Source organism: Periplaneta americana, chromosome 2 (genome assembly GCF_040183065.1).
Source record: "Periplaneta americana isolate PAMFEO1 chromosome 2, P.americana_PAMFEO1_priV1, whole genome shotgun sequence".
Lineage (NCBI taxonomy): Eukaryota > Metazoa > Arthropoda > Insecta > Blattodea > Blattidae > Periplaneta > Periplaneta americana.
The window spans coordinates 174,867,441-174,892,300 of NC_091118.1; the positions used below are offsets into that span (position 1 = coordinate 174,867,441).

At 33.8% G+C, this 24,860-nt stretch overlaps 1 protein-coding gene and 1 long non-coding RNA gene across 2 annotated transcripts in view; both read left to right on the plus strand.

The window, feature by feature from the left end:
- Positions 1-494: 494 nt before the first annotated feature.
- The window catches only part of LOC138694846 (probable elongation factor 1-delta), a 34,166-nt gene continuing 9,800 nt past the window's right edge, over positions 495-24,860 (plus strand). Inside the window, exons 1-6 of the mRNA XM_069818968.1 lie at positions 495-651; positions 1,130-1,237; positions 2,062-2,457; positions 18,993-19,076; positions 21,464-21,557; positions 24,244-24,464. Of these exons, the coding sequence (XP_069675069.1) occupies positions 1,148-1,237; positions 2,062-2,457; positions 18,993-19,076; positions 21,464-21,557; positions 24,244-24,464 (885 nt within the window). The 5' untranslated portion in view covers positions 495-651; positions 1,130-1,147. The remainder of the gene's footprint in view (positions 652-1,129; positions 1,238-2,061; positions 2,458-18,992; positions 19,077-21,463; positions 21,558-24,243; positions 24,465-24,860) is intronic.
- Positions 2,469-16,786, plus strand: LOC138694847 (uncharacterized). The gene is made up of 2 exons (XR_011331019.1): positions 2,469-2,793; positions 14,505-16,786. It is a non-coding gene; the product is annotated as an uncharacterized lncRNA (long non-coding RNA).

Here is a 24,860-nt window from a genome sequence, read left to right on the forward strand (position 1 = left end):
GATAAAATGATTAAAAAAGAGGACCTGTCCTCCTTTTGTGCGGACGGATGGTAACCCAAAATATGTGTTTATTTATAAAAAAAAATATTAAATACGTATGTAAATGCATGGACATTTTCCAAGCAAGAATAGTTGCCTTATTACAACTTTAAAATACTTCACAATGACATTGTAACGTAGCTCCCCACCTCCCAAGCAAATGTCTCGCCCCACCTCTATCCCCCTCCCCCAGATTAAAAATCCTGGTTTGATGAGACGTGCTTATTATCTAACACTACTATGCAGGCCCAGTAATCGCAGTAGTTAAGATTAATGAAATAAAGTTTTACATTGATCACGTTGCCGATTTTTAAATTACCGCCATAACCCGCCTTGAATCCATAGAGGTCATACACAAGTTCAAGTTATGTTTATTTTTGTATTTACATTGGATAACAGCGAAATTTAAGCTTACAACGGTTAAGAATCTGTATATTTTATTAATGTAGTTCTATTAATTCAATATTTTTCAATATAATATAATTCACTTTTCTGTTTGAAGTTCATTGACTTGAATTATAACCACCTATAACCTTCCTTCTCTTCTTCCACATCGATCTCTTTCCGTCTAGCAAGGATATTGAACGGCAAGTTATTTCATATCCGTGAAAGGTATATATGATTTTCTTGTGATGTAAAGGAATTAAATATATATTATTTAAATCAGGGTATAAAATAAACATAGTTAATACGATTAGGAATAATTTGTAGTACTCATGAATAGTCCTTACAGTTAGAATATGTACACTAAATCATGTTGCCGAATTCTCAACAACAACGTGTATTCTGATTTCTGATCTTGTTAACGTGACAGGTAAATTGGAAGATGTGTACAGTATCCTGTTACGATATTATTGTATAGAGTTACGATATTACCGAAGCAGGAAGCAAAGTAGCGATATAATATCCAGAAAAACTTGAGATGCATGTTCCTTAAAAATCTACATTCACATCTTGTATGACAGAATGTGGAATAATGTTCACGTAGTAGAATCGTGGTTACTTCTGTAACTTCCATCATTAGACGAGACTTTCGGTGATCTTATTATTAAGGTAATTGTGTAATGTTTGGTGTACCTAATGTTTACAGCCTACAACCGGTGCCATAATGACATCCCCACTAGTTCATGAAAAAATCTGGTTCGAGAAAGCTAAATATGAAGAAGCAGAACGACAATATTTTGAAAATTTAGCAAAGGTAAGTATTAAATTTTAATTCATTTTATGGAAAGCAATTTTAAACTTTTCTAACATTTTCATTACAAAGTGTTTAACCTCAATTTTGTTACAAAATACAAAATAATAGTGGCTGGATTTCACATTCACTTCTTTTTTTATTATTTTTTTTTAAGTTATTGTAATATGGTGTAGGCAATTATAGACTAGGCCTGTAACTTTTTATTTACATCAGTTAAACCTATTGGTCATTCATAATAATTGGGATATTGACGGTTATGTAGGCTATTTCAAATTTTTCTAAAATCATTTTATGAAAAATAGCTTGCAACACTGACAGCTAGTATATATTTAGCAGGGAGTTTGACGATACCACAATACTGTATTTCCGTTAAATAAAATTACGACATTGTTTTTATTTTTATGAGTAAAAATATAGGCTAATTTTTTATTTATTTTCTGCTATATTTTTCATTTGTGGTAGGCCTATATAAAAATTATTAACAAGGTTACATGCAGAATTACCGAAAGTTGTATCAATTAATCAGTGAGGTGAGTTTTTCCTAAAATTAGTCATTAAAGAATTTGTAAATTTTGATGTCATTTTATAATTTCACTGTTAATTCTCGAAAAAAAAAATGAATTCGTATGGCATTGTTTGTATGCCTTAAGTTATATTTATTTTCGAGTTATGATTTGTTATTAATGACAGTGTTGGTAATTCAGTGACAGAAAACGAATTGTACGTAGTGTTGTCGCTCTCTAGTGTTTTGTTAAAATTTTTCACATAGTAACTATATCTCAATAAAATTATATTTCATAAATTTTGTTGTTACTTTTTGCAAGCTGCTTGGAATAAAGAACGATATTACGAGTAATCGAAAGTCGTCACAGCCTCTTTCTGTAGTTAATTCCCAAACAAAACCTGTTCCTAAACCTGTCAGAATTGTTTCTCCGCCACAGAAACGTTCACAATCACCAATGCTTGATGACGACATTCCACCTCCACCTCCTCCTCCTGCAGTCAACAGAAAAGACTTACCTGACCTGCCTCCTCTGCATCCTTGTTCACCTTCCTGTATTGTAAAAGAAATCATCCTCACGGGCTCAACCAATCCTCAGCCTCCTCAGTCACAATCCAAGGATGACAAACGATTTAAGCCAAAAGAGGCTAAGGAGAAACGTAATAAAGCTGATAAGAAAGGCCGCGAAAGGAGAAATGCTAGTAAAGATGAAAATAAGGTAAAAGAAAATTCAGCTTCTGTTTTACTATATTTTTATTGTGTATATGGAATGTTAGATATAGTAGTAGATTGTTGCTTTAGTTGTAAGATAACGGACATAAATTTATCTGCTGTTGCTGTGTTTGAAGTAAGCTTCCTTTTTTCTGATGTAACATTGTTAAAGGATAATTCCTGATATAAAGAAATGGGTGAAGAAGTTGTTTGTAAATACGTCATTATTGGTTGCAGGGCTGGACAAATTGGCCAAAATTTAGGAGCCAGGCAGAAAATAATTTTACAATTCACTTGCTTCCCTTTCCAGTGAAATCTGGTTGAATCTTGCTGCATTCAGCAGGTTACTAGTAGCCTATAGTTTCCTTCCTATTGGTTTCTTTTAATGTATTCCTTTGTTAGTTGTACTAATCGTATTGGATCAAAATATTCAAGCCTAAGACCATTTATATGTTAATCATTAACAAATTATTCATGCTATCTGTAATAAAGTTCTTAATTTATTTTTCAGTAGATTCATAACACTGAAACAATGTTGATGAGTTTCTTAGCAATGAAAACTTTCCACACACACACACACACACACACACACACACACACACACACACACACACACACACACACACACACACACACACACAGACAATTCATCAAGGAGATTATGAAGTGATCATATGCACAGTTACTCTAAATTCATACCATTCATCCACTGTGGCTTTCAACATTTCTTCCACTTCTTCAGAAAGTTATTTTTTCTTGAAGCATATAACCAATTTTTTTTGTGCTTTTATCACAGATATCCGAAGAAAATCAGCAAATTAATTTTTTTATTTATTTATTTGCTGTAAGTTTTTTTCAGTCCATTGAATTCTATATAGGTGATTCCGTAAGAGTTTTACCGACTCTTTAATTACGAGGAGGGCCAATTCATTTAGAAAAGATTTTGCAGCCCTACGGTCTTACAGAATTGTTACAATTGATTGCCATGGTTTTTGTTTGTTCGTTTACTTGTTTGTCAATTTTCCTGCTCTGTTCAGTTTTCATTATTTGTTAGTTTGTTTGTTTATTTGTTTGTTAATTTTCTTACTCTTTTATCTTCCATTGTCTGTTTGTTTGTTCCTTTTTTACTTTTGTATGCTTTGTCAGATGACATCCTCTGATTTGAGGAACCTCTGGTAAATAAATAAAACAAATTGTACATTTTATGTGGTAGATTCAATTTTTTTTTTCACCAGGATGACCTGGTGCCTGAGAATTGTCCAGCCCTGATTGGTTGAAAATATTATGCACTGTTGATGTATGGAACCATAGTAACAGTTGTAGTGTAGTGTAATAGAGAGGGACTTGTTTTGTGAAACGGTAGTGCTGTCTTTAATTACGAATATATTCAAGCTAGTTTCACAGTCACTAGGTATAATCAATTTATAATGTTTTCTTATTGTGAAAGGTAAGGTATTTATTTGGACAGTCATAATAAACCAATTAAACATGTTTTTTAATCTCTCTCCCTTCTCGAAGTACGGTATATTTGATGTACTCAGTGGCCTGTTAATCTATATTCTATGGCAATCTTTTTAAACATCTTTCCAGACTCTGTAGCTTTTCGGATGTGTGATAGATCAGATTTTTGCCCATTATTTAAATGCAATTGGTGAATGTTACTTATGTCCCGTCCACTATAGGAGACATAGGCCAGTTTTACACTAATCCTAAACATCTTGACGGGATAATAAAAGCCTAAACTAACCTAACCTAAGTGCGTCTGTGTCTATTCCAAAATTGGCAGAAGTCGCTCAATGCTTGTTTAACCAATATTCGTCCAGTGGGCGGTGGATATTCTACATTGACCATGCAATTTTTCATGTATAAGTACTTTTATAGTGAACAACAGGTTCTATTTTCAGTTTTTGTATGTCCTCAGTCCTTTTGGTGCTCTCAACTGCTTTCATCCAACACTTCTCATAAATTTAATATCACCTACTGTTAATAGACTGTCCCCTACTTTTTATATTGTCCATGTTTCACTACTAAAATCCAAACTGGACAAGCAAGGATTTTGTATTATGTGCTTTTGAAATTGTTTAAACATCATCGAAGTAAGATTTACTCAAACATAATATCATTTTGTTCAGAAAAAATTAGGGTTTATTTATGCATAAAATGCTTAATATAAAATTCAAATATGACTGCCATTGTATTCTATAATAGCTTTCGAAATGACAATCTCACATCTCAAACCATATAAGTTCTAAGAGCAAGACCGTCTTCAATACTCAGACCATAATACAGAAACAAAGATGACTGCAACTGCAGTACAACCATTTAAATATATTATAGACAGTCAAAAGAATTATATTTTTCTTATTATTAAGTTGAAGTACTAAATTATGTGCCCAGCATTAAATTAGAACAGTGTTAGGTTCAATTTCATAGGTGAGACAACAAGATAAGTACGAGTAGAAACACATTACTATAATATTATGAACTTAACCGTGCAAACGCAGCCTGAAAATAGTTTTCAATAAGTTGAAAATCATAACCTGAACTCTGTATAAGTTACTGCAGTAAATGCAGATGTTCACTAATATTTGTTTGGCATACAAAAGAATAACACACAACCAAAATCAATAACACAATTAAACAAGGTCAACCAATACAACTACTACTGCTGTTATTACTATTACTACAGTACCACTGCTACTACTACTGGTAGGCCTACTACTACTAATACTAAATCAGCTTATATTTTATCCTTTTAATAGTGTAGAGCCTGCTGCCCTGCCACTTGTATAGGTCTCTTGCAGATCTTTTGGTAATGTCCTCTCGAATTGTCTCATTAATAGATGAGGATAAAACATATAACCCGTCTGAAGAATCATTGCAGATGGCAGGTAGAGTAAGCTTGGACATAAACATGTGATCGATACTGCATTACGTCACCCTGTTCTGACGTACTATGCACAGCGCTGCAGTAAAGAAATGCCTCTGTTCGGTTCGTTCAGTCGGAAGTGTGTGTTGTACACAAGAGCAAATGGAAACTCCACCGAGACACTCGTCACGTGAAGTCTTACACTGGCAAAGCAGGAATATTATATACAGTGTGCTAAAATTTTGTAAAGAAGAGAAAAAGAAAGGTCTTACCATTCCATTAACGAACGCTGTGAAAAGAAGAGCAATGGCGGTGGGGTAGAGTGAAAGAAAAATACATATTATAGCTAAGGATGGTGAGGAAGCAAAGTGCATTGGAGGACAATTTTCAACTCCTGGTGAAAGCCGCCCACATCCAAAGAAAATTGTACTTGATGATTTTTAAAAAATGTGTCATCCGCAGAACTATTTTGGAGTTTTATGAGAAGAGAAAAGAAATTCCGACCCTACTCAAGCTTCTGAATGCTATTAAGAAAAAAGACACAGTTTAATGACGGAAAAGATACATTCTGGAGGCTGTCAGTTTTGAAACAAATGACCGCACAATCAATAAGCAAAATCAGCAAAGAAGTCTGGATAAAATGCTGCCAATCTGTTAAACATATCGAGGACGAATATTGGCGTCGTGACGCGTTAATGGAAGAGGAAGTAGAAAGGGTAGTAATAAACATAGGCATTGTGAGTAGTGATGAAGATGAGATGGATTATGATAGGCCAGGTAGCAGCACAGATACAGCAGACGAAGGCAGTTCAACTGATAGTGCAGATGAAATTGAGACCTCTGCCACGGGCATACATGTACTTCTGGAATAAAGTACGTTTATATACCGTACATGACAGAAAAAGTAAATTCAACTATGGTAGGCTTATTGGTAATTGTATTTGACTATGTTCATAACAGCTGTTGATGTTATTGTCAGACTGTACCAACATTTCTCCAGCTGACTCGCCACGCATCGAGACTGAGCGGATTGCATTCGCGACATACGAGCGCCCTCATCTGAAAACTGCAATGTTTCGTCAGCCGGATTATAACACTATTCACCATAAACAGAAAATTTAATTAACAATAATCAAATAAATAACACTTTATAAAACAATATTACAATACAACATAATATCTATTGGCCTCGACTAACTCTCTCTATCACACACATCATCCAGATTATGAAATACTCGATTATAAATATTACAGTTGGGCCTAGTGTTAATACTCTGATTAAGATCCATACTCTGCCTCTCCAAAGAGGAACACGCCAGCAACGTGCACTATACAACAGTTCCATACTGCTATGAAAAAGATAACCATTAATCTGCGTCATCACGCCCTGTCCTGAAATAACAGTCACCATTACGTTTTCCGATACACGGAGAAAATGACAGTAGAAGTCAGCAATGTTTCTAATATGGCTGATGGCAGGTTCACAAACCTAGTTGGCACATCACGGCACCATAAGAAGTAGAAAATCACTAGGTGTTACTCTCTTCCTAAACAACATAAGCATCATACAATACGACACAGGATGATCACGAAATGGCAGACCATAATCAGCTGTCTGGGACACAGCAGTCAACAACCTTTCTCGGTGGACGCGAGGCTGCCTGTGGTCTCGCAGCTAGCATAACATTGTAGCCCGTTAAGGTCTTCCTAGTGTTCTCTTTCCTCTTGGGCAGAAGGTAGGAATCTGCCATGGAATGCGAGTCCTTTCCATGCTGTAAACTTGTTGCTGCCAGTTAGTTCTGTAACTATAGATGTAATCCAAAATGGAAGATATTTCAAGCTCTTGAACAATATCTTCGTTCCTCTTGCAGTCTAATCTAGTATAGCCAGCTGTTCTTCGCAGGAATTTCATCTCGGCTACTATTAGGATTATGTCCCTTTCTCTCAAAGGCCAGCCTCACAATCATAAGTTAGTACTGGTCTTGCTTGCCGTTGTTTCATAAGCTTTAATCCTCGTATGTTTTTGTACTAAACATTTTGTTGATGACTGCCATTGCTTGGTTATAATTTAAAATTTTAGAAGATATGTCTATTTCATTTTCATAACTGACGTGAAATCGTAAATGAAGAAACTTGTTCAATAGGTTACCTCTGCGGTGGTTGACCTGTTACGCAGGCGGCCTAGGTTCGAGTCCCAGTCAGGTCTGGGATTTTTTATTGAAAAATTCATAGTGACACTTGTGGTGGTCAAGATCGCAGTTGGGTTTTTTTTTTCTCGGGTTCCTCCTGTTTTTCGCCATATTAGGCATTTACATCATTCCATCACCTTTTCTCCATTTCGTCATCATTCCATAGCATTCCCCGATTTCCGGCTGGCGACACACGGAGGGGACTGGCCTAGGGACGAGGGGAGTTGCCTGCTCGACACCTGGGTACGCAGCGAACCTTAGAGTAGTCAACCGATGTGGGTTTGGGAATGCGCCTAGCTTGAGGATTAGTGCAATAGACCGTAACAGGTCGCAGTGCTGGGCCATAGTGCCCCCTCCCGTAAATTCAATTCAATTGTTCAATAGGTTTATTATAAACACATATCTTGATACAAACAAGAATTCGTCCCTTAAACATTATAACTTTCGTTTTTTATGTTGAAATTATCATATTATATTTTTCAGTAAGGAGCTGAAGTTTGATTAATACAATTTTATTAAATTTGCTAAATGTTTATGGAACTTTTAACAGAAAAATTCAATAAACTTCCATTTACGTGTTTTCATGATGAATGCACAGTTTGAACCATAATGTTACTATGAGTTCTTACTTGAATTGTTTCAGGGCTCTTCATTTTGATCATTTTTTTTTTTTTAATGATTGTTCGAATCCTTGTGTGGAATTTTGTATGCACGTATTATATCCACAATTCGCTTACTACCTGCATCAAAATCGCTAATAATACTCGTATTTAATTTAACTTGTACATCTCTCTATTGTTTTCACACTTATAGCTCCTTTTGGAGCCATTTTGCATAAAGCAAGATCACTGTAACTGCAACAGTCTACGAACTTCACTTAGGCCTACTATGATTTAACTCCTCAATTATCAATAAAACTGTGAGGACTGTGAATCTCTGCAGTCCAAATCTGGCCGCATGACGAAATACTTAAGTGTGTGACTGGATTATTTAGAAATGTGTCAGTACATGATCCAGCATAAGTAAAAATTTTATTTTTAGAATTTTATTGTAATCGTATTTGATGGTAGCAGTAATGGTGTGTAGAAACAACTAAGACAATAATCGAAGCTGTATTCTATTGAGTTCTCTTTCACTATTTATAACAAAATTAAAGTTCGAAATATTGGGTTGTTGAGGAGTCAAGATGCTTTGGAAATGTTGAAATGTTGTTAAAAATAGGTTTATGTAAAAATAAACTACAAAAGGATGGAGCTGAATACTGTTTCTTATGCTTGTTTTCATTTGTTTCATTAATTTATTTAAATAATAGTTTTGTCTCAGTAGATGCGAATTGATTGTAATCAGTATTATGAATGCAATAGAGAATTTGTCCTCACCCTGAGAAAATTTAAAACTCTTGAGCCTTATGATCTGTCATTGTTTTAGAAGCATGTTTGAAAAATGAAAAAATTATGACTGAAAATCACTTTGTGCAGGATGTCACATCTAAGATATCAATCGGTAAAAGAATCACATAATCATTTGCAGTTTTCCTGTCATCTGTTAAACCCTGTAGAGTTGTTGTTGTGGGATTATTTAAAAGAAATAATTGTGTTTGTCATCCTTATAATACTGGAGAATCAAAGCAACCAATTACTCAGAAAATGTATTAATTTCTTCTCAATGTTGTGCAATGCTTGGAAAATGTAATGACTGAAGAACAACATGACAGTCATACTTGAATTTTGTAAATAACCTATTCTTTTGTAAATGAAATAGGCTAGTAATTTTTATCTTTAAGGCTATATGTACGTGGATGACCACAAATAATATCAGAAAATGCAGGCTCTAAATTTCTAAAATTTTACAAGAAAATGAACTCACAAGTGAACCAGAATTACATTGTACTACAACAAGACTTATTAGAACTTAAATAGCTGATAAAAGTATGAAAAAGTTACTAATAATAATTTTTAAAAGCCAGTTTTATGAGAGTATGGAAACAAATTATACAGTTATACCATTTGGTAACCATGACATTGCTAGGATTTCTCTGACAACTTTAATTTTTTTACTGCATGTAATAAACACTTACTTCTAAAAGCTGGACTACTCTCAGACATGTAGAGTTGCTAATATTAATACAATTAATTTTTTGTGTCCTATATAAAATATATTAAAATTTACATCATGTTTTGTGACCTAATTTTTTTATTCTCAAAGATATAGGCATTATTGTAGTCTTTCTGCATAAATGGATGTGAAATCAATGTACAAAATTTCAGAATTCTATGTAATTGTTCTGGAGTTATGAAATATTATGTGTGGAAAAATTGTAACTTTTGGGGAATTTAATTTAAAGTAAAAAGTTTATATCTTAGCTGGCCTGTATTGTGTTAAAACATGTCCATTTAAATAGCGCAAATAAATAAATAAACTATATATTATCACTGAATTTAGAAAAATCTTCATAATTTTTAATACAAAGGAAAGGCTTTTTCAAAAATATTCACTTACATATACTCTTAAGTAAACCTTATTTTTAAGAAAATTGAGCAACTGCAGAGTGTCCTAACTTTTTATTAACCTCGTATGTACATTCATACACTCATTTACACAAACACACAAACATAGCATTATATACTGGATCACATTACACATACCTGCGTAGAAGAGAGGTGCATGGTCGTGGGTAAAATTTAATAAAAACAAGGAACTGTTATGGGACCACTGCATTGTTAAACTGTGTTGCATTGTCTTGTGATGACATCTCGTTTTTTATGTGCATGTGAATGGTTTTTAACTAATACTGCCTGTTAATATTTTGTGTGTCAATGCATGGAAATTTGTTGTATGTGGTCACGTAATTGATAATTATATTTATATGTGTAATAATTATAGAGAAGACAGTGTAGTAGGACTAGTCAGAAGTAATATTCCCACAATCTTTTGCTTCCATTCATCACTTCTGCATAAAATCAAAACTATTTTCCCCATCTCTCCAATTTCCGCTCAGTACAGGTACGAGGCAAAGGGTCATGGGTTACTTTTCAGAAATCTTCTGTAGAGTTGTTATACTAAAAGCCAGGTTATGAACCGACTAAACAGGAAGTAGTTGGCAGTGCGAGAGGGAAGTGCGGCTTAGAGGTATAGCCTGTGCAGCGATGACACGTTGAGTATGGTGGGGCGGAGGGGGGAAGGATGAGCTGTGCCCACCACCACGGCCGTTCACCTAGTACGTCACTTCATCTGTCAGAGCGCTCTCAGACGTCACAGTATAGATAGCGCAATTAATCCCTTCATTTGTTCTTTCCAAATAACCCTATTGGCCGGTTCATTACGTCTCACGAGGATAGAGGGGGAGAGAGTTTACCTGTTTTAATGGAGATACACGGAGCGTCACTCAGGTTCCGGTACGCGGCAGGTACACCTAACAAGACTTAGGACGCGGGTGACATACGGAAACTGTTGGTTCAGATTCAAGCTCTCGTCCGCGGCAGAAACATTAACAAGACTTAGGATTTTGGTACGCGGCAGATATAGACAATGTGACTCGGGCTTTGTATGTGTTGGAGATAGATCAGTGGAGTAGTTATATTGCGTCGTGTGTGTTTGGGATTTTAATGGATCGTAGTTTGAAACATCGCTTGCTAGTGATACGTCTTGGGGGCAAGTTTTAGTATTTGCTTTGTGTAACATATTTGTGAGATATATATATATGTGTTTGAGGTAAATTGCTTTGGGGATTATGTAATGAGATTGGATTTGAAACGTGAGTTCATGTTCCGAGACGGTTAGAGTGATAGAGCAGTGGTTACGGTCTCACATATTGTTTTAGTGTAATCCCTGCTCCATTTGATTATTGGTTTCCTTCGCCGGTACTCTGTTATCATATGCGTCGAGTTTGTTGCTATTTAAATGATCGTTGAGATTGGAATTATCGTCCGTTTACTTATTACGTGTATCTGTCTCCATCCCTCTCTCTCTCCGTTGGGTGTTCATTTTGTAAAGTGCAGAGATTTGTGTTAGTGCAATTTGCACAGTTTATGTGATCAATATGTGCAATGGGTAATGTATAGTGCTCAGTCATGTAATGCCTTATGCTGGGTAGAGTTTCTCTCTTATTGAGTGTACATGTATTTATAGTTTGGTTACTCAGATTGAGTGGTATCTATGGTCATGTGGATCATGTATTAAGTTAAAGTGCTGGCTGGGTGTTGTGTTCAGATTCGTACTCAGATAGTTAATATATATATATATATATATATATATATATATATATATATATATATATATTTATTTATTTAGAGAGTGGTTCATGAACATATGCTTAATAGGTTAGTCACTGATTGTCGAGAGACGGCCATATTAGATTGTTTCATCACTTATAAGTGTGTTGGTCTCAGCCTTGTGATACTTACATGATTTACATATCCTGGGGAGATCATTTCAGATTAGTTTGTCCTATTTTCACTCACCTATTTCATATTTATTGTTATTTCATTTTCCATTTATGTACATTGTTACTTATTATCGTTAATTATATTTGTTTTACAAATTCACGCTATTCATTTCTAAAAGTCTTCCACTGCGCACATCCAATCTTTCCAATGTGCCGTCCACCTGGCGAAAGCAGCCAATATAAGAAAGATAAAGAGGAGGAGTGGATGATCGTACCGCCGCCTCCACAAGGAGAACGGAGCTTTTCATTGGACCTCACGTGAAAATGTCTGCTAACGAAAATCTGGCAACAGAATCACGGAGACAGTGTAGCCAAACTTCCCAATTCATTTGCAGTACCACATGTATTACGAGTCGCATTTCGTACCAGCGTCATTAGCTCTCGCTTTCTTAAAAACAGTAACTTTAATTGGTGTGTGGATAAGCTTCAGGGCTTCTACCGCGTTGTCTTGGTGTTATTGGCTGACGTTTCGACCGCTGTGTTGTGGTCATCTTCAGAGCAGTTGTTGGATAAGGAAATAGTCTGCCAGCTCTTATATATATATAGTAGTCTCGATGGGGGGAGTACTTGCTGTGATAGGTCGTAGGTTCTCCTTCTGGCATCTGATTGGTCCTACGTTGTCCAATCCGGTTGAGGTCTGTATGAAGGGGAGTATTCATATTAAATACTGGCCCTCATAAGGTCCGAAAGAGTGACCTTGATACCGTGCCCGATGTCCGGATGAAAGGGGGGGGGGGGGCGCCGCATACATGTGGAGACCTGGTTTCTCGTTCCTAAGTATAGGTCGTAGGTTCTCCTTCTGGCATCTGCTTGGTCCTACGTGGTCCAATCCGGTTGGAGTCTGTGTGAAGGGGAGTATTCATATTAAATACTGGCCCTCATAAGGTCCGAAAGAGTGACCTTGATACCGTGCCCGATGTCCGGATGAAGGGGGGCGCCGCATACATGTGGAGACCTGGCTTCTCATTCCTAAGTATGATCTTGGAATAGACTTCCCCATGAGTTGCTGAGTTGTAACCCCTCGTCCTTGTTGATGTTGTTGGGATGTTGTTTGATGTGGAAGGCTTTAACTTTAAGGAGTAATTTTAATTACTAATATTGTTGATAGTGTTATCAAGAACTATAGACAGTAGTTATTTTAAACATATCAGTGACAAATGCTGAACATGCTTTGAATCTCGCGCCACCATGTGGCAATAGAGCTCAGAAAGAGAGCAACAGAATGTTGCCTCTGGTTTAGTCTGTTCATAACCTGGCTTTTAGTATACCAGTGTCTATAAGGTCTGTAGGGCCCATTCCGACCACAAACAACTTTCCTGTTTGGCTATCATGTGAGAAATACGACATTCGTGTGCAGAGAATCATAAAAAATATGTAACAAACATTAGTGTACACTTCTTTTTTTCTCTCAGCCTGCTACTTCTGGTTAGTCCTGAAATAGATGGTAACATAGTTTTATTCTACTATTTCTAATTTATAATCAAGCATGCTTGGAGCCAAGTGTTTGCATGTTCAGGAATAGGTTTTCAGTTAGTAAGATCTTTTTGTGTAGAAAGATAAATTATTTATTTCCATTTATAGGTATGATATAGGATGTACAAATATTCATTATGCCTATATTTTAACAGTTTCAAGTTCTATGATAGAGAAATATATAGAAATACAATTTTGATGGAGATTTAATGTACAGAATTTTACCAAAGATTTGGTATAAATTGCAAGAATGTAATATAGGAGACTATACATGAAATATAAATAGGCATACACATATATTGATGCCAATTTGCGACTAGAATAATTCATAAGTTTGCAATTCAAACATGTCGATAAGGCGGCATTACTTACAAGCTTACATGTACATACAATGTTCCAGTAAAAATAATGCTTTAATAATCATGTTGTACTGAATAACACAAAGTTTTTGTACAAGTCTGAATAAAAAATGAGCCACAAAGATGGCACATACACAAGTTGTCCATATTGCGAGTAATATTAGTGTTCATAATTAATTTTTAGACAGCCATTCCTAAAAGTAGATCTTTTAACACTAGACAGTCGTGTTAAAAATTGATTATTATAATGTAGTATGTGAAAAGTATTCTTAATGCTAGTCCAAAAAGTTTTTTAACACTGACTTTCAACTGTTTGCTCCGATTGTTAATTGTTTCTCTCCATATGTTACATGGTAGCAGTCGTAACCGATCAGTAAAGCAGTTGAAACAATGCCAGGTCTCCATTTAAAATTGACTGCTGTTGGTTAAGAAATGTACACAAATTAAATACATTTCTTCTAGAATTAATTTATTGATAACTATATGAAACAATTAAGAATGTAGGTTTTAACCTGGTACCTCTCAGTCTGGAGTTCAATGCTCTACCACTATTCTATGCCATCTGCTATTTTTAATGCATTAAAGTTTGCCTATTGTAATGAGGGGAGATTATACCAGTGGACAAGTTGGTGCAATTATCTCTATACCAGCACAGACGAATGGCTGTCTAAAAAGTAGGGTATGACACACATGTTAAAAATAATTTTATTTTGTTTGTAGGTTTGCTCCACTTGGACATTCTTTATCATTCCGAAAGTAAGGTATTTTGTAAGCATTAAAGCAGTATCATCGGATATGTGATTAAGAATAGGACTGCACAAGAGTGTGTGAGTTTGTTAAAGGTTGCATCATTGAGTTTTGTATCACATGATCAATTCAAATAAGTAAAATGTTTAATATTGGGGGTGATATGATCTCTTTATTAAAAATTATTTTAATTGTAATCCTCTATAAGCTTCAGAATTTTTGACAATCTTTCGAGCCCTCATATAGGAATTGTATTTAGTTGGGTAAGTAGTTTGTTAGTATGAAACGTCATGTCTGTGACATTTTGTCGTGTTGCATACCAATATTTCTTTACGATATCCTCCGTAGTTACATTCACATAATAAATTATGTTCTGCATTCATTTCCCTGGTACATAGCCTATAATTATGATATATAATTCCGGAATGTTGAAGTTGTCAATCTATTGTGAAAATCTCTTATTTCCAAATAACATATTCGAATTATCTATTAGTTCAGAGTTTGACTTGGGTTTTTATATGCTTTTATGTTCAATTTGAAATCAGTTAATTTGTTCATTGTTGTTCCGCATTTAGTGCGGTGTTTTGTGTATTTTCACTTAATCTTATATGGTTCATTTATTTTTTTCACATTCAGTGTTTTTATTTTTTACTATTCTTTCAATGTTAGTTGGGAGGCCAGAGGGAAAAAGACCTTTGGAGAGGCCGAGATGCAGATGGGAAGATAATATTGAAATTGATTTGAGGGAGGTGGGATATGATTGTAGAGACTGGGTTAATCTTGCACAGGATAGGGACTGATGATGGGCTTATGTGAGGACAGTAATGAACCTCCGGGTTCCTTAAAAGCCATAAGTAAGTATTCTTATAGTCTATAATGTCTGAGAAGTAACGTAATATTTCACGGACAGTGAGTGAATCTGAAAGTGTTAAATGATTCCGAAAAGTTCTTTATTTCTTTATCTGCATTGCCTAATTACTTGAGAAATTGCGATGTCACAGAAACACACATCATACAAGGAGCAGAAGTGAAAGAAAAAAAGAAAGTGCATCAAGGATGCCAGACAGTGATCATGAAAACGATTTTGCAGATATGAATTGAAACAAAAATCAGTTGACTTCTTTTTTCAGTAGTAAACCTGCATCAAAAACTGAAAGCGTTTTTGGACTTTTTTTTTTTACTGTAAACTTTACTGCAAATTAAATTTGAACAGTGGCATTATTAATGTAATTTGGTACTGTTATAGAGCTCCTGTTGTTTATTAACACTTCTTTTTTATTATTTTTACCATCATCATACAGTTTGCTGATGTATAAGGTACCGAAATTTTGTTCTGGTTCCTTGACTTGACTTTCCCTTATTTTGATAGTGTGTTTGTAACTTAATTTCTATACATTCCATAATGTGCTAGTGCCCATCGCAAAATAGTTATCATAAAATATAACTAAATTGTTAAATATAATAGATCTCTAGAGAGACTTTATAGTGATGTGTAACATTAATTTCTTCATCAAAATTTGTGGTAAAAATAGCTGTACTTCCAAGATGTTTATTGCAGCATCCTTGAATAAATGGATATAATGTTGAAACTTCAGTCATAGACGTAATTTGAGAAAAAAAATTGTATGGGAATCGATTTGCATTGTGTACAATACTATAGTGCTTCAAAAACCACAAAATATGTACAATATGCTTGTTGTATTATAAATATTTTATAATATCTACCTCTGATAAATTCTGTGTACAATAGTGGCAAAAAAATCGGACTGACCCTTGTAGCTGATTTCAGAGCCTTGTTCACTCCAGAGCACAATAGACTAGTAACTAAGACTTTTCGTGGTTCGAATCCTGCCTGGGAAGGAAACTTTTTTTGTTCCTTATTCAAATTTATTCCCAATACTTTTCGATTGCTGGTAAAATTCATGGTCTGGGAATAATAAGTTAATTAAGTAGTAAAATATCGCTACAATCGAAAAGTATTGGGAATAAATTTGAATAAGGAACAAAAAAACGTTTCCTTCCCAGGCAGGATTCGGACCACGAAAGTCTTAGTTACCAGTCTATCGAGCTGTCACTGTGAACAAGGCTCTGAAATCAGCTACAAGGGCCGGTCCGGTTTTTTTTTTGCCACTACTGTACCTAGTGAAGCTGTACCACAGCAATAATACTGAAATTATGCAAATTGGACCATTACAACAGTGAAATGAAGCTAAATTTATAGTATAGTATTTTAATGTAATTTTTTTTTTTTTATTGACACACATTTTACTTTTCCCTCATTCATTATTACTTTCACCACTTTTATCATGGTCCACTTTCCCTACAGACGGAACTTTTTGTTGATTTTTACAAAATTATCATCCAAGGGATTCATATTTCATTTTAACATCGTTGTCTTACTTTTTGCTATTAGAAAACTTATACAAAAACGTCTTAACAAATAACACAAATTGAAAGGGGAAAAAGTCAGAGAAGGAAAGGAAAAACTGTGAAACAAAACATGTATATTACATTAAAAACCAGCCAGTGATGTTATTCAGCTGGTTCTCCCAAACTGCTTGCTAAATTTGTTGGAATTCGTAAAACTGGTGGTTAAATGTTTTGTATTAAGAAAATTAGCTTTTATTGCAGTAACATGATGCAAAAATAAATGACAATACAGTTGCCTGTTTAAGTGTGCAGACTGTCAGTACATGGGTATGATATGCTTGCAACCAGTGGCGTGGCCAGACTAATTATTTTAGGTGGGCTATATATACAGTGTTTAGAAAGTATCTGACCCATCTCTTGACAACACCACTGCCGTCAATTCTCTTGATACTCATTCTCGGAAGTCTTGTTTAATAACATGCAAAATTATGATAGGTCCTTCAACAAATCCCAACTTTTCTTTCTCTCTATGGATAAAATTGCTAGATTATAAAGCCTTGTGCTTGACATGGATGTCCTGGTGTAATTTTTCATTTGTCCTTTTAGATTATGCATTGTTGATAGTCATATATGGAAACTTTCATCTTGTAATCATAATATAACCAGAAAGAAATTTTTCCTACTATCATAATAGCTTTATAATAATAAGTCCACACCTGTGGAGTAATGGCTGCAAAACCAGGTGGCCCGTGTTCGAATCCTGGTTGGGGCAAGTTACCTGGTTGAGGTTTTTTCCGGGGTTTTCCCTCAACCCAATACGAGCAAATGCTGGGTAACTTTCGGTGCCGGACCCCGGACTCATTTCACCGGCATTATCACCTTCATTTCATTCAGACACTAAATAACCTAGATGTTGATACAGCGTCGTAAAATAACCCAATAAAATAAATAAAAAATATAATAATAAATTAATATTATCCATACCCAAATGGATCAGACTGTATTTATTGTATTTCCCCATAACTAAAAAAATAAAATGTGGTATTGCTACGGAGTGGCGGTGATGTGCTGAACATTCAATATTAATTTAACTTGGTACAGAGGACATAAATGCATGTGCAGATGCATCTTCAGACGTTTCAAACAATATGTTGGTGTGGTCCGGTAGTCAAAGTTGGTTAGTTGGTGTTACGAATATTCTGTATTCACCTTCTTTGTGATGCTAGTCAGCATTTGCGAGTTTTTAAATTACTTATTAAAAATTAGAATGATGCGACTGGTATTAGGCAAACACCAATGATATCAGTTTTGCATATCGCGTGGTAATTATTGTTATTGTCGACCAAAGTTGGTTATGTATTTCAAACAGCTGTGGATAGTTTACACTAAAATACGAATATATAGTGTAGATTTTGCAACACTGTCTGTATATGGTAATGCATTCCTCTAATACTTTTCTGAAATCTACATACTGTCTTAGAAATGATTTTCAAGAATATTGGTGCATGCGATTGTAGAAAATATAGTCTACATATTTATAATTAAAAAAGATATATTAAAATATTTACCACACAACCTTTTTTCATATTAAAATTAATTCACTCAGCAATACGTCCAGTAACTCATAGCGCAAAGACAAAAAGGAGGGGGGAGGGGAATAACTTCTGTCACTGCTCCCCTCACAAATTATGCCAATGACTCCAAAAACATTATATTCATATACCATTAAAATTTGAACGAAAGCTTTGAAATTTTCTGTAATGAGTAGTGTTATGTTTAAATATAATCCTAATATTTTATTATTCTACTTGACTTCTCCCCTCATTTTATGTATTATTATTGTTGGGAAAATGAAGCTGTCTCTTTTATAGATTCTTATAATAAGTTTAGTATAATGTGTACATATAATTTTTTTTTATTTTACTGTATGCTGTACATCCTATTTTCTCTCCATCTATTTTTTTTTGTAAGGTAGAAGATTCAATTTAATATAAAATTTAAATCTCGATCTCTTCTGATATGTTATGATATTAAAATGAAACGAATGCTGTACAACTTCTGTAACTGTTTTCTATGTTTCTTTTGGTGTAGGGATCTCCTAACACTCCCAACAAACATTCTTTGGCTGGAGAGGTTGCCAAGGCACGGCAGCATATTAAAAATTCCTTAGAATGTGTGAGTAATCATAGTCTTTATTATTCTCTGACCAGGAGTGTAGTCCTTCCGAAACTAGTTTCATGGAAATTATTACCAATTCACATACCTCTTTTACGTTTCTTAAATATATTTCACTTCATTATATGCATTTAATTTTAGGATGCTTTGATTTCAATGATTTCTAATTGTGTCTGAACCTTTTGAAGGTAAGATTGAAATGAAAAATCGTAAGTTTTTTCATAGCCACAGTATTGTTTTCTTTGCTTATTTAATTTGTACGTTTTTCTGTTATCTGTGTGGCAACATTGTCATAATTTCAATTTTTTAAATATAATTGTCCTTAATTATGTCATAATATATAAGAAATTATTTCATAATAATTTTTAAGAAAATGATAAGAAAACTATATGGACATTGTCCTGATGTGAATAAAAATTCCCAAAACTTTTTTGGCTTGACTATACTCCTATATGAGATAAAATGAGAAGATACAATAAAGCCAAGAGATACTGTATTTCACAATTAACGGGGAAATGCATGCTGTATAAGCTTATTTATTTATTTTTTGTTTGCATTCACATATTACCAAAACATTTTAATAATAAATTAGTGGTAAAACAACAAATAGTTACGATCTTTCTTATAATGTATTGGATATAAGGTATTTCTGAAAGTGGCAATATTTAATTAATATTCTAATGCAGAATAAACGGAACTTTAAATCAACATTATACCACAATCTACTATATACAGTCACGAAGCTTGAGTTTTGAAGGTGCTAGATACAATAGACTGTGACGGTACTATTTTGCATTGCCTGTAATGAGGCAATATTAGCGATCCTAGTGGTGAGCAACTACCTAATGTTTGCATATTTACTGCGTATTGAGCTTTGCGACTGTATATGCTAGACTGTGATTATACGTCTATGAATGCAGTTTTTATTCTTCTATTGATATTATCTAAACTTCGATAAATATAAATACAATGAAACTGAGGTATTGAAATTGAAAGTGTTAATAAAATATATTGAGAAAACCCTAAAATGTTTTTAAAATACTAAGAATACAGCTTTTTTTTTTTATTAAATCGTGTGTACATAGCATACAGGGATGTACAGCAAGGTCAGTCAGATTTGATCCCAGATGAAAGAAATCGCAATTGCAAAATATTGCAGTTAGTTTTTTTTTTTTTTTTTTCACCAGAAATCTCCGTTTTTTGGAAGCGGAAGGTTTAGACGCAGCTATTGCTCCACCACTGCTGCCACTTGCTTGTACACACATAAACTTAGTAATAGTACCAAGGGAGGGAGGTATGTTCTGCAGGTATGTTCTGCAGACAATATATCTACACTGCTTGAAGGTCAGGAATCACAGGGATTCACGAATCCTTCTTTGCCCAGCGATGGTGTAGTGGAATAAAAGTGTATTGACAGATGGAATAGTTTGACATAATAGAACTGATACTACAGTTGTCCACAAAATTAACAAGAAAGATGTTCTAACAATAAATTTCTAACATGGTAAATATAGTAGTCTACTGATTAGCAGTTGAAACTACAAGTCTGTGAAAAGTCACGAAAACCAATTAATAATAATAATAATAATAATAATAATAATCTTCTTCGTATTAACACCCATGTGGATGAACAATGTATAAAATTGTTTTGGTGTTCTAAAAATGAAAGAAACATTGACAGCAGTTTTGATGTGTTGTTTTCCTAAATATTAATTGAATAATAAACGAAGAATGTACAGATAATATGCGTCAAAATGTTGTGTAGAACAACGTAAATAATTTATTATGGCATAGACAAGCTCACACTGGAATGTAGAAAAGCAAAATCATCTGATATTGTTAAGAAATCAGAGGATGAAATTAAATTTTGTAGCAGGTTAGGGTTGCTGTTGAAATGCAAATACTGTAAAACAGTAGAAAATTGACAAAAGACAAAATTTTATTTATTGCTACACATACTTTACAGTAGCCTACAGAGATCAAATCTGACTGACCCAAGTTTAGTATGCTGACATTGGTCATTTCATTCATAATGTGACTTTCATTCTGCAATTACTGATAAAGTAATTTATCATGCAAAACTTTTTTTATATTTATTTAAATTAAATAGTAAGTTTGTGTTCATTTGATATATTTGTTTAAAGATTTATTGAATAAAGATTTTGGTTGTGTTAATATTACAAATGGTATTAGAGTGTCTATAATAAAAAAAAAAAAGTTTTAAAATTTGCTATGGTGATCTTACTGCAAGGAAGATTTAACTATGTAGTTTTTATCTTTGCACATTTGACCTCATAAGTTATGTTGGTTGTGGGTTTGAAAATTCAAATGTGACATTAAAATTATGTCTGTTATTCCAAACTGGCAATAATACTTCATTATTTTAGATGGATGGAATTGCTGCCCTTGCAACAACTGCAAATGTAGAAGTTGTTAACAGAATCAACACATTAGAAAAGGAAAACCTGGAATTGAAGAAACGTAAGTGTTGCCTTTTTTTTTTTTTTTTATTTATTTATTTTTTTATTTATCTGCATATTTCCATAGTGGATTCTAGAATGAAATCACTAATAATTCTTATAAAGAAGCTTCTTTTTCGATTTCGCATGAACAACCTGTTTTGAATTCATAGCAAATCTTTTCATCTCTTTTTGGTATCCTTATATCTCTCTCTATTGTCCTTGGTGATCTAGTGATCATATTTTTCTGCCATTGGCTCCAAGGTTTACAGTTCAAATCCAGCTGACAACAATGGATTTTTAAGGGCAATAAAATCCTTAATATAGCTCCCTTTAGAAGTAAATTGAAACTGGCAGGCTTTATGTAGATTTTCGTCACGTAATAGAACTGTCCCTGAATGAGGGGGCTCTAGTTTATATCCTGATCACATATATATCAGATTGACCATTTCCATGTTATCAAATGCCAACATAAGAAGAGAACAGTGACCAGTCGAAAATGAATTTTTTGGTAGTGACCGCTAGATGGAAGTACTGCTGCATGAAATTCCATAAGGCTTATAACGTGACTTCTTTTGCAGTTACCAGATGGCAGCATAGGGAAATTGATAAAAATTGTGTTGAAAGTCCATTGGGCTGGTCTATCTGTTATATATTATGATCAGGGGTTATATCTACTGGTCATTTTTCGCCCACATCATAATTCAGTGAGGAGGTAGCTCATACGGATGGCTTAATCTGTTAATTTGTGTTATGTGCTAGTTTCTAAAAATTATGGTACATAGACCATATGTGGTCTTTTAGATGTATTTTGATGGTCTGCGTTGTAAGACAATCCATTATTGTATAGTTTTGTTTTTACCTCGTCCAGTGATCTTTTCTAAGGTCTTCCTTTTTCCCTGTAACTTTTTTATTCATATTAAATTATGTTTTATTTAACAATGCTCGCAACTGAGATCTACTGACATGAGCCTGTCACATTTAAACATATTTAAATGCCATCGACTTGGGCCAGGATCGAACTCGAAACCTCGAACACAGGAGGACAGCACTCTACTGACTGCCACCCAGGCCGACTTTGATTCATATTCCTGTTATTTTAGACATTCTGTTTTTATTCACTATAAAACATATTTTTTATCGCTCGTTTTACTTTCTGAAATTGAAAGCATCAAAGAATTTTTCTGATAAATGCTACATAAGTATGATCATGGTTATAAACGTAGAATTGTAGTTACTTATTACAGTTCAGGTTTTGTACATAGATTCAATACTCTTTGCAAAGGATTTAGCTCTTTTGGCACTCAGAAGATGACCTTCAAAGATCCATTTATAATTTGCAACATAGTAAATAAGTGTAATATGGAAATATCAACAGAAAAACAAACATTATGGAATTTTGTGAAAAAGAATTAGTGCAAAGTAAAAATTTGTGTTTATACTTGAGAGAATAATTTTTCTTACCTCAGATATAATTTCTCTATTCTGGAAGAAAAAAGGACATGTGGAGAACCAGACCCTTTACATCCAGAAATTACTTGTTGATCTAGAGATTTGTTTCTGCTGGTATTTGCTTTATAATTTGCTAATTTTTATGATTTCTAACGAATTAGCTTGTTATTAATTGCATTTGTGTACATAGTGGTGATGGCAGTGGTGGCTGTTACATGTTTTAGGATTCTTTTTCCGTCATTTTGTATTTGTATTCCATAAATACGATATTACAAAGACATCTGAGCTCTTACAGGGAACAAATACCACAGTTCAATACAGAATTGCAAGAATTTTGTCTCTGCCATCTCTTTCCTGACATCATGATTAGTTTTCATTATTATTACTTTTTTGTAAACTAAGTTTGAAACAAACCCAAAATAATGTGATAAATGAATCTGTAAAGATGCTGGGTATGTATTTGGATCCTAAACTAAGATGGAATAGCCATGTCAGTTATGTATGTAACAGAATTTCTAGAGTAATTTATCTCTTGAGAAGTATCATGTACAAGATTTCCAAACATTATTTAAAACAAGTTTACTATGCACTATTTGAAAGTGTTATTAGATATGGATTACTTTTATATGGAAATAGTTCTGACCTTCCAAACATTCTGTTACTGCAGAAAAGGCAGTTCGTATTATAACAATGTCACCACCCAGACTATCATGTAGATCTCTTTTCAAAAATGAAAAGATTATGACAGTCTACAATCTATATATTTTTGAACTTTTAATGTATGTAAACAAGAAATAATGATCAATTAAATGTACCACATGTCAGGTTGCAAAAAACACAATCAAGCTGTGTAATTACTGCAATAAAAGTATATAATAAGATACCTACAAATATAAAGGCACTTAATGAAACACAATTTAAGTTTCAGATTAAGAGATGGCTACAAAATAATCCCTTTTATAATATGAATGAATTTTTTGAAAATGATGTAGTATTTTAGTTAAATTTTATTATTTTTTATTATTTTAATATTTTAAATATTGACACATTGTTTTTTATATTATCACATTGACGAGGCCTCTTGTATTCTTGTACCTTCAGGCAAATAAAGAATATGAATATATGAATATGAATATATGAATATGAGGTCAGAATGAAAAAAAGAATATACGACTCTTAATTGAAATTAGACTGTCATAAGAATTTTGTTTCGTTAACAGTGTTATTAATCAATAAAACTTGTTTCTTTTGTGCAGATGTTGATGACTTGAAAACAGTAATTAGCAAAATAGAATCGAGAGTTGGTAAACTAGAATCACATATTAAGACATTGGAAAATAAATCTGGGGCCAGTCCTGCTGTGCCCTCTAGTGCGCCTGTAGCAAAGACTGCTCCTGTTGCTGCTGCACCCACAGCAGACAAAGCCAAGGAGGAAGTAGATGATGATGGCGTGGATTTATTTGGCTCCGATTCTGAGGTACTGTACTTATATGTGAATTTGTTACAGTTTAAATTATTGTTTAACATTAGTACTATTGGAATACCAATTTTCATTTTAAAATCAATATACTGTTATTTTCTTTGCTGTAAGGACATTCTTTTTATTCTCTGTTGTTTCTCTAAATCTGTCTTAAAAATATGTTAATTGTTACTGACAATAATCCAGATGGTTTATGGTAAATGTTACAGTTACATGTAATGTTAGAGATGAGTAGAATCGTTACAATGATATTTTATCTCTTATGGCAAGCCGTAAATAATGTATTCGTTTTATCGATGGAAACAACTCAGAATGTAAGTTTTGAGGAACCTGAATTTTAAAGCTTCATGTTGCTGTGAAAAATCCATTTAACACATTCTAATTTGAAACTTG